This window comes from Trichosurus vulpecula, chromosome 1 (assembly GCF_011100635.1).
Source record: "Trichosurus vulpecula isolate mTriVul1 chromosome 1, mTriVul1.pri, whole genome shotgun sequence".
Taxonomy (NCBI): domain Eukaryota; kingdom Metazoa; phylum Chordata; class Mammalia; order Diprotodontia; family Phalangeridae; genus Trichosurus; species Trichosurus vulpecula.
This window is the reverse complement of record NC_050573.1, coordinates 300,063,728-300,080,427: the sequence shown is the minus strand read 5'-3', so window position 1 is coordinate 300,080,427 and position 16,700 is coordinate 300,063,728. Positions and strand designations below refer to the sequence as shown.

At 43.2% G+C, this 16,700-nt stretch overlaps 1 protein-coding gene across 1 annotated transcript in view; it reads left to right on the top strand.

Moving 5' to 3' along the window:
- Positions 1-4,183: 4,183 nt before the first annotated feature.
- Positions 4,184-16,700, top strand: part of ZNF704 (zinc finger protein 704) — a 371,808-nt gene continuing 359,291 nt past the window's right edge. The window contains exon 1 of the mRNA XM_036742126.1: positions 4,184-4,858. Within this exon, the coding sequence (XP_036598021.1) occupies positions 4,184-4,858 (675 nt within the window). The remainder of the gene's footprint in view (positions 4,859-16,700) is intronic.

The following is a 16,700-nucleotide window of genomic DNA, read 5'->3' as shown; positions in this document are numbered from 1 at the left end:
ACTCCAGTCCTATAGTGGATTCTAGTCTCTCAGGTCATTTTCCAGAGGGGGCATTCAGCGATAGGGGCAGTCAAGCTACCTGTTCCACTGGGGATGGGATGGGGAAGGAAGTATGATCTCTGAAATGTCAGTGCTTGGGCAAAGGTGTGGCTTCTCTGATCTCAGTCTGATTCTGAAAATGACTGGCAGTGATGTGATAGATGGATTGTCAAAAGGAGAGACTTATCAAATGTTTGATAATAGTCTAGGTGTTTGCGCTAGGGTGGTTATAGAAGAGGGAATGGATGTCAGGGATATTGGAAGTAGAATCAAATGATTGGATGAAGGATGGGGAAGAGTTAAAGATGCCTCCCAGGTTTCTAGCCTTTATAATCAGGAGAATGAAGGTGAGACTAATTTTTGTCTTTAAGTTTTCACTACCTACCACAATGTCTGATGCGGAGAAGGTGCTTAATAAATTACTGCATGAATGGATGAATGAATGAAATTAGGAGGGAGAAGATGAGTTCTATTTTGTACATGTTGAGTTTGATATGTCCTTGTGGTAGAAATAATCAACAGGCAATTGAAAATTTGGGCCTGCGGCAGCAGAAAAAGGTCAGGTCTAGTGTTGTAGATTTGAGAGTCATCCACATAGATAAGGAAACTAGTTTTATGTCATGAGAGTTGATAAGATTACCAAAAGAGATAGTGTATAAAAGGAAATAGCATTGCGGAATTCTAACAACTAAGAGTTGGGAGGAGGAAGATGAAACCACAAAGGAAACTGAGAAAAAGTGGTCAAATAGACAGGAGGAAAACTAGGAAAAAGCAGTATTCCAGAGATGAGGAGAGGCAAAATGACCATCAAGAGAGGGTTAGTCCACACACAGTATCAACTGCTGCAGATAATTCAAAGACTAACTTCTAGAGTTAGAAGGGACCTCAACAGCTATCTAGTTCAATTCAAGCCCCACCAAAGAGTCCCCAGTACAACAATCCCAACAAATGATCATTCGATCTTTGTTTAAAAACCTCCAGTGAAGGGGAACCTACCATTTCCTGAGACATCCTACTCCATCTTTGGATTTTTTTTTACACCTTACTTCCCTCCACATACTCCATGATCCAGTGACTCTAGCGTCTTCACTGTTCCCCAAACAAGACACTTGATCCCCCAACTTGGTGCATTTTTCACTGACTGTCCACCTTACCTGGGATTTTTTCCCTACTTTTCTACACATCCCAGTTTCTTTGGCTTCCCTCAAGTCTCAGCTAAAATTCTTCCTCCCGCAGGAAGTCTTTTCCAATCCTCCTTAACACTAGAGCCTTCCTCCTGAGATGAGCTCTGCTTATCCTATTTATATTATTGCTCTCTAGAGCAACATATCTAGCAACATATCAACATTCTAGAATAGCATCCTCAATCCTTTATCATTCTTTATCTTTATTTTTTTTTTTGGAGGTGGGGAAGGCAGGGCAATTGGGGTTAAGTGACTTGCCCAAGGTCACACAGCTAGTAGGTGTCAAGTGTCTGAGACTGGATTTGAACTCAGGTCCTCCTGAGTGCAGGACCAGTGCTCTATTCACTTTGGGATCTACCTGCCCTATCCTATTTATATTGTTAATTTGTATCTTGTATCCTGGCCCATTCCCCCCATTAGATTGTGAGCTCCTTGAGGGCAGGGACTGGTTTTGCCTTTTTTTTTTGGGTATCCCTAGTCCTTAGCACAGTGTCAGCACACAGTAGGAGTTTAATAAATGCTTGGTGACCTGATTCTAGTCATTTTAAGAGTAAGAGAGAGAGAGAGAGAGAGAGAGAGACAGACAGACAGACAGACAAACAGACATAGGGATTGGGCCTGCAATTTCATTGCTATAGGGAGCTCTCTCATGAGGAAACTCTCTCTTCCAATGCAGGCCAACAGAGTTGCCCAGAATATTGACAGGTTAAGTGACCTGCTCAGTCACATGGCCACCATGTGGCAAAGGTTTGATTAAATCCAGATCCTCCAGGTTTGGGGTTGGCCCCCTTTCCTGTTATGCCGCACTGCTTCTCATATATAAATATGCTATATTAAAAAAAAGGTGGAAAGATTTGTATGAACTTATGAAGAGCGAAATGAACAGAACCAAGAGAACGGTTTGAAACTTTATACACTGTATCAACTTTATACAATGATTGCAGTAATAATGTAACCCTTGAAAGGGTTCAGAACCCTGATAGCATTATGACTTAAGAAGGCTAGTGATACAGCATTCCTCCTCTCTCTTGACAGAGAGGTGATACACCAAAGGAGAAGAATGAGAAAGCATTCTCAGACATGGCCAGTGTGGTGTTGATTTGTTTTGCTTGACCCTTCAGTGTTCTGATTGACCTCTACTTCTTCAGCTTATTAATGTTCTTAAAAAATGTGGTCCTTAGAAGTGAACATGACACTACAGATGTAGTCTGACCTGTGCAGAGTATAGTGTGACTGTCACTTACTTAGTCCTTGAAATTATCCTTTTGTTAATATAACCCAAGATTGAGTTTGCCTTTTTGGCTAACATGTTACACTGATTCACAGTAAACTTTCAGTTCACTAGCAACGCTGCTTGTATCTTCTTATCAGACAAACTGCTGTCTCCCATCTTGTACTTGTGAAATTGATTTCTTGAGCTCTGTGGTAAGACTTTACATACATACATCCTTATTAAATTTCATCATATAAGATTTAGTCTAATTTTCTAGGCTATCAAGGTCTTTTTGCATCTGATTTAGCAAGTAAGTTATTGGTAAATTTTGAGACAGCTGTTTGAGCAGTGAGAATAGAAATTAGAATTCCACCAATCAATAAACATGGGCCTACTATGTGCCAGGCACAGTGGTAAACACTGGAATGCAAGGGATTGAGGAATGAATGGGTGGTAAGTAGAGCCAGAAGAAAGCCAGAGAGGTGAAACTGTGGCAAGGTGGAAAATAAAGATTAAGGGGAGATTGGTTTTTGTGGTGTTTTTTTTTTAAATAGGAAAGACCTATTGTGTTGTATGTTTAACAATCATTCAAGGTATAGAAAGAATTGCTGAAGTGTACATAGAATTTTGTACAAATCTGTCAGTCTTAAAGCCTATTTGTGGCCTAGAGTATTCTGGATGGAGATAGAACACTTTGAATTAAGGAATTATGTAAAAGGCTACATAATAATTCACATTTATGGAGCTTTACACTTGGCAAAAACCTTTTAATACATTGTCTTATTTACCACCTTCCCTCCCCCATAACCCTATATAAAGAAGATAATGTATATTCTCCATTCTACAGATTCAGAAACTGAGACTATAGGGGAAGTTAAGTGACTTGCTTAAGATCCCCACAGCTAGAAAGTGGCATTTAAAACCAGGTCTCCCAACTCCAAATCCAGTGGTCTTTCCACTACACCATTGTTGCTTACATTGCTTGGAAGAGTAAAATGTAGTATTTTAGAATATCCAAGAAAATCTGGATTCCCCTCATATCAGGACAGCACTCCCCCCCCCCCCAACTTCAAATGTGTACAAAACAGCCTCCCACTGATTTTAAATAAATATCTGCAATAGAAGCATCGCTGCCATTCAGATGATGATTAACATGGTTCATTGCTAATCCCTCCGTTTAAACAAGACAGACTTGGCGGGAGCCAAATAAATGCACACATGGTAACTCGCCCACGGGACCAGTGGCCAGCTCTGCCCCTGTTGCTCCAAGCGCAGGAATTTGGTGTAGGGTTGGTAGGGAGGGAAAATAATCCAGTCCGGGTTTTGGTTGCACAGGGACTATTGGGCTGCGAGGAATGGCTAGTGAGGAGGGGAGAGGGGGCGGTGGTGGAAAACACACAACACAAACAGCTCGAGCGCCGCCGGAGAGCGGGGAGCGATAGGCCCGGGAGCCGGCGGCTGGGGCAGGGCCCGGGCGAGGCGCAGCGGCCGGCTCGGGCCGCTTGCATGGAGCCCTCGGAGGCGGACTGCACAGGCTGTGGCTCCCCGCGGGCAGCGCCGGAGGCGGCCCACCGCTCGCACACACCCACCGCCGCCGCCGCCCGCAGCCGCGGCTCTGCCCGGCGCTAGGAGAAGCCGGCAGCCCGCCTCCTGCCCGGGCTGGTCCGCCGGGCTCGGGCGGAGGAGAGGCGCCGCCGCCGCCGCCGCCGCCGCCGCTGCAGCCCAGCGCCTTAGCACGGGCACTTGCATGCCTTGGGAGGTGGCCCCAGCGGCCCCTTGTTGCCCCGACCCCCGGCGGGTTGCGCCTCGAGCGACAGCCCGAGCCCGAGGAGGAGGAGGAGGAGGAGGAGGGCGAGGAAGAGGAGGGCGAGGAGGAGGAGGAGGTGGTGGTGACAAACTCTCCCGCTTTGCACTGCGGCCGGGAGCCCCTGCGCCAGGCATGCAGGCTCGGCGTTTAGCCAAGCGCTCCAGCCTGGGGAGCCGCCGGGGGGGCGCAGCGCTGCAGCCGCCGCCGGGCCCGGCGCTGGCGAGGGAGGGCGCCTTGCCCGGGCTGCCGCCCCTGGCCCCGGCCCGGGAGAGCTGGAGGCCGCCTCCCCCGCCTCGCCGAGCTGGAGCCGGAGCCGGGTCCGGGGCCGCCCCCCCTCCTGCCGCTGCCGGCGCAGCCACGGTCCCCGCCCCGGTGCTGCTGCTGTTGGAGGAGGAGGAGGAGGACGGCGAAGAGGAAGGGGGGAGGAGGCGGAGGGGGCGCGGGAGGTTGGAGGGGAAGCCCCGGGGGGGCGCGGAGGAGGAGGACGACGACGAAGAGGACGACGAGGACGAGGAGGTGGTCGTCGAGGTGGTGGAGGAAGACGAGGAGGAGGACGTAGAGGAGCGCTTCGTGCCCCCAGCGGCGCCGAAGGGCCAGACCCGGGGCTCGCTAAAGGTGAGTCCCGCGGCCGGGGACCCGGCCGCGGGAGGGGGGCACCTGGCCAGGGAGCACTGGAGGCCGGCAGTGAGCGGCGGGGCTCGGAGGGGTGTGTCAGCTGGAGCCTCTTCGGCACCTTCCTGGGTCCTGTCTGTGAACGCGAGTGTGTGTGTGTGTGTGTGTGTGTGTGTGTGTGTCTGGTCCCGTCCGCTTGGAGCGGTGAGCCACTGGGTACGCTACCAGCCCCTTCTCCCTCCCCCCTCAGGCTTCTCAGCTGCAACCCGTCCCCTCTTCCTTGAGGCTTGCCCAGCTTCCCTGTGAGGGCTAGGAGGTGGCACCAGGTGAATGCTCCTTGGGGAGCACGGGGAGGTGTCGTGGAATTTCTCCCACTCAGGGGAAGTGGGAGTGTGTGAGTGTGTGTGTGTGTGTGTGTGTGTGTGTGTGTCTGCGTGCGCGCGCGCTTGTGTGTGTGTGTGTGTGTGTGTGTGTGTATGTGTGTGTATGTGCGCGTGTGCCAAACCCTGGGGTGGGGGAGTGCTGTTGTTTTCAATCTCGGGCTGGGTCTGTCAGATATTGAAGGCGAGCAGCAGCAGCAACAGCAGCTTCCCATGTTTATCGGACCAATCGCCTTTCTGCTTAGGACCTGTTGTTGATGCGTCTCTAGTAGTAGGCACTTGTTAGATGCATATTCCTCTGTTCCCATTTCATGAAAAAACAAACGAGCTCTTCTTTCGCATGGGAAGGTTGCTTGAAGTTTTAGCTTTTCCCTTTTCCCTGACGGTGTTTAAAAGGACCATAGTTATTTCCGCAAAATTGCTGAAAAAAAAAATTAGGGTCAGCCTGAGGACACTAGCGATTTTAAAAGATGAGCCTTTTTTCTAAGTGTATGTTGTTGAAATTTCTAGAGTGGCCCCTCTACGCCGAAGCAGAGGCCAGTATTTTGGTTTTTATGTCTTCAGTAGATGATAAGGGGTTTATTTATTACACAACCGACTGTCTAGAGTTTTCAGGCTTGGGATTGGATAACACAGCGATTGCATGGATATGTGTTGCCAAGAAGTTTTGAGAGTAGCAGTGGTAAACTGTTGAGCAAGGGATGATTACTTTTCATTATTGCTGGGTTTGTGTGTGTGTGTGTGTGTGTGTGTGTGAGAACTTAATAGCTATTAACTGAACTTTTGTGGAACAGATGTGTATTGGAGTCGAGGGAGTCATATGAACATACCTGTTCTTTTAAACTTTAAGCTGAAAAGGTAAAGATTATAAAATATTCTTTTAATGGTTGTGGAGAATGTCAGATACACAAAGCAAACAATTGTTAGACAGCAAAGGAGCAGTGGCCTCAATAAGCTAGTTAGACATTTTCTTGAAAGCTGTCAATTAGGACCATTTTTTTAAAAGCTGCTTTATATGGCCTAGATCCTGTACACCATTCTGATTACCCATGTTCTCCTAGAAAGCTTTTTAGATAGTGTGGTTCTAGGTTATTCTAATTACTTTTAAACTGAGTCCCACGGAACCAATAAGCTTGAGGTGATGTATCTTTTGAAGAAGTGTTGCTTATCTCATAGAACATCACCTTTTGGGGGGGGGGGCGGTGGGAATCCTGAAGTATAACAAGTCTGCTTTGCACTTGTCATAAAAATTTAAGCATAATTTAAGTGTCAAGAACAATGCCAGTTCTAATGTTCTCTGTTTTAAAAAAATCTAAAAAAGAGTATCTAAATTTAAAATAAAATGTATTTTACTAATGTCCTATTTTACTTCATTATTGTATGGAAGTAACTCTAGGTTACCAAAGGCTGTGTCAGCAGATCTGGATAATCCAGCCGAGCTCAAAAAGCTTTCAGTGAGGGTTGATTGATGGAATATATGTTAGAGGAAGATCAGAAAACTGGCCATGAAGTAACCATTTTTCTACCACAGCATTTCAGAGAATACTGTCCACTTGAGAGACAGTGGAGTGGAGTGCAAAGATAACTGGATCAGACTTGGATTTAAAGTTACTTGGGCAAGTCACTTATAAGAACAGAGCCACATTTCCTCATCTGTAAAATGGGGATTATGTTTGTAATACTCTCACTGCACAGGGTAAGGAAGGTGCTTTGTAAATCTTAAAGGGCTCTATTATGAATGTGGGTTATCATCATCATCATCATTATTATTTCTCCTCCTCCTCCTTCTCTTTCTTCTGCTGCTGCTTCTGCTTCAACCAGCACCACCAGCACCACCAGCACCACCAGCACCAGCACCACCACCATCACCATTGTTACTTCATTTTAGAGGGCTTATGACCTGCATTGGTGAAGGCAATAACTTCAGTAATAAAGTAAAAGATTTTCGAACTAAAAGGATTCACTGCTGGATTCTGTTTATTTAAAATATTCATTTTTCTAGAAATTTGGTTTGTATACAGCTTTTCAGGAGTACATTTATTGGAAAAAGAGAGGTATACACTTTGTTCATCTTTCATTTAATGACAGGGAATTTTGATACCCTTTATCCTGGGTAATAATAGAATTGAAGAAAATGATTTTTTTATCAGAATATAGAATGCACCAAGTCAGTCTCTCACCTGATTAACTTATCTTACTCATTTAAGATGTATAGCTACCTTTTCCGAAAAGGATTTGAGTCACCTTACAAATCAAACCTAATGAAAAATAAAATATGTAGCGCTAAGAACAGAGCAGAAGTTCTGGTTAGAAAGCTTAAGCAGAGATTCTTAACTTGGGGTCTGAGGCTAGATTTCTTCAGTTCCTACGAACTTATACAGGGGAAAATTGCCTCTTAAATTTTCATTAACCTCTAACCAAAATTTAGCTTTTCCTTCAATTATTTAAAATGGTCATTCTGAGGAGGGGTCCATAGGCTTTAATCTATTGACAAAGGGGTCCAAAACACACACACACACACACACACACACACACACAAAATGAAGCACCCCTCATCTAAAGGAAGCAGAGGGAATAGGTGCTAATAGACACTTGAAATAAATTATTAAATTGCTACTGTTGGAAAGGGAAGTTCCTTGATAGCTAAGGCAAAAAGGAAATGTTATGTTACATAGTTTTCACTTTTTTGGGAGTGGGGGGGAAGCAGACACATTTATCTTTACAGACAAGCTTTTTTTCTTCTTCTTGAATTAAACTTGAATGGAATTTTAGGGTGGGTTAAGGGCCTTTGGGAATAATGGTGTAACTTCATCTCTTCGTTTATAAAAAGGCATAAAATGTTTAAGGAGATAGAAAACATAGAATTATAACCAGTGAAGGCCTATCTTATGTGATTGCTTTGGGATTGGGGGAAGGTGGCTAGTAGGTGGCCCATTGCTTCATTTTATTATCCTCTAACAATACAAAAACAGAATTTGGAGAATTTAGATGACTGGATAGATAACAAGACATTTGTGTGCCATAAGCATTACGCCTCTTGTGCATAACTATCCGTAATTGTGACTTTGCACATCATAGAGAGTGGAATTTTCTGGCATTCAGTATATATGTATGGTTACAAAAAGTCATGTGGCAATGTGTCTCTTATTGTGCGTTTCTGTGCACTGTATCCTGTGCAGCCACCTACCTTACTGCCTCCAGATTTTGTTAAATCAGAAGGGCCAAATGATAGGATTGTTAGTGGTGTTCCTCCACCAAGGTGTGTTCCATAGGAAATCTGGATTAGGAATACTGTTTCTTCCTTGACTCTCTCTCCAAGAGTAGTTAACATGTTAATTAGACTCTCAAATATCAGGTGTGTACCGAGACTGGCAGGTGCTAGATTGAAGTGAATTCATGGTTTAAATTGCCCAGTAGTAGATACAGGGTAGCACAGTGAAAGTGAGAAGCTTTAGATGTGAGGGAGTTGGGGGAATTGCAGTTCTGTTGTGAAAACTTAATATCCAGAATTGCATTCTTTGTCCAAAGAGAAGGCCCAAAAAGGCCTACTTCTTTACAGGCTGGGCAGCTGGAGTAAGAACTTTGGACTTTTCCATGGATCTGTACTAAATTCCATGCTACACGGAACAGGAGTGCTGACATTAACTTGAAAAGTTCTTAGGGTGGGTGTTACCTGCTAATGATCTTGTTCAGAAATAAATCTCATCATGGGCCCATCCCATAAGGAGCCAGTTGCAAAATGTATTCATGAATAATTAGCTGAATTGACCTGTTAGCTGACCATTCAAATGTTAAATCTCTATGGTCTGTTTATTCGTTTAACAAATATTTATTGGCAGTGTAATCTGTGCAGAGCACTAGTAGATGCTCTGAAGGATACAAAGATGTCTAAAACAGGGTCCTTTCTGTAAATGAGGTTTACAAGTTAGTAAGGGACAACCAAGTACAAGAATAACCATCAGTATGTGGTTAGCGAGGGAAGCCTTCCCTCAATTCTGATCCTTTCCCCAAATGTAAATGTTATCTTCTGCCTCAAATTTTCATTTTGTCTTGATAAGAATAATAATAGCCGACATTTATAGAAGAACTTTAACATTTGCAGAGTGACATACATGATCTCTTCTGATCTCTCTTTTGACCTCTTCATACTCTATCTCATATTACACTTACCTGGTATATTCTCCTCCCCAGGGAAATGTAAGATCCTCAAGGTCACCAACTACACTATTTTTCAGCTTTGTGCCCCCAGTACTTTGCCTTGCTCTTTGAAGTTTTTTTTGGATTTAACCTGTGATTTAATTGTTACAGTAGTTTCCAGTGAGGGACAGTACAGAGTAGAACCTCCTCTGCAATTTCTAGTCTTAGTTGCCTGGGCCATTGAGAAGGTGATTCCTGAAGAGAAGGCTGCCTCTATCCATTAGACCAGGGTGCCTACTACACATAGTAGTAAGTGCTTCATAAATGTTTGTTGAATAGAACTAGACTGCACTAATAGTAGTTAATAATAGCTAACATTTATATAGCACTTTAACATTTACAAGGTATTTTACATCTTACTTGACCTAGAAATAGCACAATCAAAATACTATTGTTTTTGTTCATCTTCTACTTTCTTTTTTTGTTTGTTTGTTTTTTGTTTGTTTTTGGAGGGGGTAAGGCAGGGCAGTTGGGGTTAAGTGACTTGCCCAAGGTCACACAGCTAGTAAGTGTGTCAAGTTCCGAGGCCAGATTTGAACCCAGGTCCTCTTGATTCCAGGGCCGGTGCTCTACTCATTGTGCCACTAGCTGCCCCCCTCATCTTCTATTTTCAAAGAGGATCAATGACATCATGATGCTGGGGTAAAAGTTGGTAAGAAGTGATATCTTGACTTTCTAGTGAATTGGATTTAAGTGGGGCAGAGTTGCACAAAGTCATCAGTCTCACTCTCTTTTCCAGGGTCATTAAAGTCCAGTGGCAGTACAAAAGTCAAGTCAAGATGACTGGCAATGGCCCGGGATGCAGAACAAAATACCATAAGAATTCAGAGGAGGGAGAGAATCACTTATGGCTGAGGTAGCATTTAAACTAGGACTCGAGGGATGGTTAACATTTTGAGAAATCAAGATAGGGCCAAAGTTAATTTCATTCATTTAACAACACTTAGTAAGTGAAAAGCAACGTTCTAGGTGTTGAGGATAACAAAGACAAATGAAAAGCACTCCCTGCTCTCAAGAAGCTTACGGTCTACTGCAGGCTGCACCATGTAAATAGAAAAATGGGTAAATTCAACATAATCTGAGGAGGGAGAGAGAGCATTAACAACTAGGTGGGTTAGAGCAGGCTTCCCATCAGAAGTAACACCTGAGGTGGATTCTAAGAGGCTAGGGTGAAAACGCAGTGCAATCCAAGCCCAATAGGAGCCTGATGGAGGAGATGGAAGTAGGAGGTGAGATGCCAGGTTTCGAGAACAACAGGCAGGTCAGTATGGAGGAATTGTGCATTGTGTGAAAAGGAGTAATGTGAGAGAAGCCTGGGAAGGTTGATTTGAGCCAGACGATGAAAGGCTTTAAATGTTAAATTGAAGAGTTTATATTTTATTCTAGAGGCAATGGGGAACCTCTTTTTTGTTGTTGTTAGTTTTGTTTTAAAGCAGGGGCGTGACATAGTCAGAACTGAGCTTTAAGAAGACTATTTTGCCAGCTGTTTAGAAGGTGGATTGAAGAGGAGAGTAACTGGAAATAAGGAGACCAACTAGGAGATTTGCAGTCTCATGGGCTAGAGAGGATAAGGGCCAGAACGGTGATTGTGGCTTTGAGATTAGAGAGAAGAGGATGGATGTGGGATGTTGTAGAAGTAGAATCAACAACATATGGCAACTGATTGGATGAGGGGGGAGTTTGAGGTGGAAGAAAGAATCAAGGATTGTACTGAAGTAATGAATCTGAGTCTGAAATAGGCTCCTTTAGGGGGGGAAGGGGAGGAAGGTAATGAGTTCTATGTTCAGGATGTTAAGCATGTGATGTCTATAGGGCATCCAGGTGGAAATGTCCAAGAGGTAGTTGTTGTGACATGGGATGGGTGCTCAGGAGACAAATTAGGGCTGGATAGAGCACTGGGGTTGGAATCAGGAAGACTCATCTGAAGGAGTTCAAATCCAGCCTCAGACACTTCCTAGCTGTGTGACCCTGGGCAAGTCACTTAACCCTGTTTGCCTCAGTTCCTCATCTGTAAAATGACTGGAGAAGGAGATGGCAAACCATTCCAGAATCTTTGCCAAGAAAACCTCAAATGGTTTCAAAAAGAGTCAAAGACAACAAAATAGATTTGAGAATCAGATACATAAAGATAATTGAACCTATGAGAGTTGATGTCTACACTAAGACAGGGTGTAGAGAAAGAAGAAGAAAGTGGGGGGTGGAGCCAAGATGGCAGCTGGAAAGCAGGGACTTGTGTGAGGTCCCCGCCAGGTCCCTCCAAAAACTGATAAAAAATGGCTCCGAACAAATTCTAGAACTGCAGAACCCACAAAACAGCAGAGGGAAGCAGAGCTCCAGCCCAGGACAGCCTGGATGGTCTCTGGGTGAGGTCTACCACGCACGGAGCTGGGAGCGGAGTAGAGCGGAGCCCAGCATGGGCAGTGGCAGGACCAACCAGACCAGGAGCCAGGCAGAGCAGGCCCTAGCACCCTGAATCAGTGACCTGTGGCAGTTACCAGACTTCGCAATCCACAAACACTGAAGACAATAGAGAAGGTTAGTGGGAAAAGCTGTGGGGGACAGAGTAAAAGTTCCCTGTTTGGCCACCGCCCCGGGGGCATCGGAGGTGGGGCAGCTACAGAACTACAGCTGCAGTTGCTTCTGGCCCCAGGCCCACCTGGTGGGAGGAATTAAGTGGAAGATCAGAGCAGGAGTGCAGAGCCTGCTTAAGATCTGAGTCAGACCCAGGTTGGTGGTTCTTGGGGGAGGAGGAGTGCTGGTATGGCAGAGCTGGCCATATAGAAATAGCTCTGAAAACAACAGCGCATCCCCTCAAGCTTGGAACAAAGTACTCTTTACTCTACAAGCAGTCACACCCTGCTGAAAAACTCAAGGGTCAAGTAAGTTGGCTGGGAACATGGCCAGGCAGCAAAAACAGACTCAGATTCAGTCTCAGACTTTGGAATCTTTCTTTGGTGACAGAAGACCAAAACATACAGCCAGAAGAAGTCAACAAAGTCAAAGAGCCTCCATCAAAAGAAAAACATGAACTGGTCTCAGGCCATGGAAGAGCTCAAAAAGGGTTTGGAAAAGCAAGTTAGAGAAGTAGAGATGGGACAAGAAATGAGAATGATGCGAGAAAACCATGAAAAACAAGTCAATGACTTCTAAAGGAAACCCCAAAATACTGAAAAAAATACTGAAGAAAACAAAACCTTAAAAAATAGACTAACTCAAATGGCAGAAGAGCTCCAAAAAGCCAATGAGGAGAAGAATGCCTTGAAAGGCAGAATTAGCCAAATGGAAAAGGAGGTCCAAAAGACCACTGAAGAAAATACTATCTTAAAAATTAGATTGGAGCAAGTGGAAGCTAGTGACTTGATGAGAAATCAAGATATTATAAAACAGAACCAAAGGAATGAAAAAGTGGAAGACAATGTGAAATATCTCCTTGGAAAAACCACTGACCTGGAAAATAGATCCAGGAGACATAATTTAAAAATTATTGGACTACCTGAAAGCCATGATCAAAAAAAGAGCCTAGATATCATCTTTCAAGAAATTATCAAGGAGAACTGCCCAGATATTCTAGAGCCAGAGGGTAAAATAGAAATTGAAAGAATCCACAGATCGCCTCCTCAAAAAGATCCCAAAAAGAAAACTCCTAGGAATGATGTCGCCAGATTCCAGAGCTCTCAGATCAAGGAGAAAATACTGCGAGCAGCCAGAAGGAAACAGTTGAGTATTGTGGAAACATAATCAGAATAACACAAGATCTAGCAGCTTCTATATTAAGGGATCGAAGGGCTTGGAATATGATATTCCAGAGGTCAGTGGAGCTAGTGTTAAAACCAAGAATCACCTGCCCAGAAAAACTGAGTATCATGCTCCAAGGCAAAATATGGGCTTTCAATAAAATAGAGGACTTTCAAGCTTTCTCAGTGAAAAGACCAGAGCTGAATAGAAAATTTGACTTTCAAACACAAGAATCAAGAGGGTAAACAAGAAAGAGAAATCACAAAGGACTTACTAAAGTTGAACTGTTTTGTTTACATTCCTACATGAAAAGATGATGTATATGATTCATGAGACCTCAGTATTAGGGTAGCTGAAGGGAATATACATATATATGTATGTGTGTGTGTATATATATGTGTGTGTGTGTGTGTGTGTATGTATGTGTGTACACACACACACACATAGGGCACAGGGTGAGTTGAATATAAAGGGATGATATCTAGAAAAATAAAATCAAATTAAGGGATGAGAGAGGAATATATTGAGAGAGGAAGAAAGGGAGAGATAGAATGGGGTAAATTATCTCGAATAAAAGTGGTAAGAAAAAGCAGTTCTGTAGGAAGGGAAGAGGGGGCAGGTGAGGGGGAACACATCAGTCTTGCTCTCATTGGATTTGACCTGAGGAGGGAATACCATACACACTCAATTGGGTATCTTACCCCACAGGAAAGAAGGAGGAAGGAGATAAAAAAGGGGGGATGATAGAAGTGAGGGTAGATGGGGGAGGAGGTAATCAATAACAAACACTTTCGAAAAGGGACAGGGTCAAGGGAGAAAATTCAATAAAGGGGGATAGGTTAGGAAGGAACAAAATATAGTTAGTCTTTCACAACGTGAGTATTGTAGAAGGGTTTTACATAATGATATGCATGTGGCCTATGTTGAATTGCTTACCTTCTTAGGGAGGGTGGGTAGGGAGGGAAGAGGGGAGAGAATTTGGAACTGAAAGTTTTAAAAATAGACATTCAAAAAGAAAAAAAAAAGTTTTTGCATGCAACTGGGAAATAAGATACACAGGCAATGGGGCATAGAAATTTATCTTGCCCTACAAGAGAATAAGGGAAAGGGGGATGGGAGGGGAGTGGGGTGACAGAAGGGAGGGCTAACTGGGGAATGGGAAAACCAGAATGTATGCCATCTTGGAGTGGGCGGGAGGTTAGAAATGGGGAGAAAATTTGTAATTCAAACTCTTGTGAAAATCAATGCTGGAAACTAAACATATTAAATAAAGTAAATAATAAAAAAAATTTAAAAAATTAAAAAAGAAAAGAAATGGGGAAGATACTGACTTCATAATAATCTGGAAAAACCTACACGATATAATGCTGAGGGAGCGGAGCAAAACCAGGAGAACATTATACACAACCACAGATATATGGATTCTGTGATCACTAACTTGATAGACTTCGCTCTTCTCAGCAATGCAAGGTTCAAAGACAACTCCAAAGGACTCATGATGGAGAGAGCTATCTACCTTCAGAGGAAGAACTATGGAGTCTGAAGGCAGATTGAGACAAACTATTTGCTCTCCTTTTGTTTTTGTTTTGTTTTGTTTTGTTTCTTCTTTCTCATGATTCATTCCATTGGTCATAATTCTTCTTTACAACTTGACTATTGTGTAAATAAGTTTAATGCGAAGTTATATGTAGAAGACATATCGTATTCCATGCCATCTTGGGGAGGTGGGGGGAAGGGGGGGGAAGAAAATCTGGAACTCAGAATCATGTGGAACTGAGTGTTGTAAACTAAAAAGTAAAAAATCTTAATTTAGAAAATTTTTAAAAAATATTAGAATACTAAAGCTGAAACTAGAACTCATGTCTCTTGAGTCCCAATCCAAACTGGTGAACTCATCTGAGGAGTCCGACTAGATGCAGAAAACTATGATCTCACAGGCAGTTTTTCTGTTTCCCTTTTCCAAGAGTATTTGGAAACTGGATGTAAAGCCAATCAGAAAGTGAAAGATCTTCCCGGACCACTGAATAGGCCTCCTGGGGCCAACAAAGGGAGGCCTGATTAGAGGCATGCCCACACCCTTTTGCTAGTTAAGCCGATGTGGGCATGAAGCCCTCAGGGCCCTAAGGGGAGCTACTAAGACCAGAGCCAATGGTATATGCACTGAGTTCTACTCAATCAGATGCCATCTAGGACTGTATAAAAAGAGAGCCCAAAACTGAGAGCAGCAGAACTGGGAGCACTAGAACTGAGAACAGCAGGATTCAGAAGCGGACATCAAGAAGACACTGAGGCAGCAGACACTGAGGAAAAATCAGCATTAAGAGAGAGACTGCAGAGCAGAGAGTGCAGAACAAGATAGAGCTGCAGAGATTAAGGAACTTGTAGTCGGAAGGGCTGCAGGAGAAAGTGCTGAGCAGAGAGTTAGGAGTCATGAGTGATTGTTTACAGGAAGACCCTGGGAGGGGGAGGGGGGATGTTACAGAATGGCTTGGCTCCTTGCTATAATACTTTGTTATAATTTCCTTGTTTCTACATTGAGGCAGGCTTACTGGTTTCAGAATATTATTGCTACTATATGGAATTAGAATTAGTGGTCCTGGGATTGGATTCTCTTGTGTCTAAATAAATGTTATACTTCTTCTGCCTTCTACTTAGCGAATTTCTTATACTTTGTGATTCCGAACCATTCAGGCATGTTCATGGTCATCTTCCAGGTCATGAATCTTGCCTTACTGATATACTGGAACTTTCCTCAAGTCTCTTACATCCTATCTTCATTTCTCCCCCAACCTCCTATAAAAGCAGTATATTGTTTGTAGAATAAGTTTTAGGACTTATTAAATGAAAAGATTTGGATTTGAACATTTTCTCTAATACTTAATAGCTTATGATCATAAGTCATTTACTAACTCTCTGAACACTAGGTTCCTGGAGCAACTTTATCACAGGATTATTCCAAGGATAAAATAAAGGTAATATATCTAAAGGGTTTTGTAAGCCTTACAGCACCATATAAACATCATCTGTTGTTATAACTAAAGCTGGTGATACAAAAATAAATGTCCTTAAGTGTCCTTGATATATATAATGTATAATATAACAAATATAAACAAATGTTCAAAAATAAACGACCCTAAAATACAAAATATACATGTGGTAGAGGGAAGAACATTGGTTTTGAGGAATTTTGAGTCGTCTGAAAGTCATATGACCTTCCTGTTTCCTTATATGTAAAATGAGGTCATAATACCCATATGACCTCCCAGAGTTGTGAGGAAAGTACTTTGGAAACCTTAAAGCTTAGCAGAAATATGATTTATTATAGTATTTAATACTACAATTTTTAAACAACTATATTATTAGTCAGTCAACGAACATTTATTAGGCACCTACTGTGTCCTGAGCATTGTACACTATTATGTAATAATCATAACCATAAAAAGTAACTAGCAAATACCAGACAAGCTCTAGGTGCAAAATGAACTGTGTAGACAACACACATAGCAGGAATTCAGAAGAATAAATCATTGAGA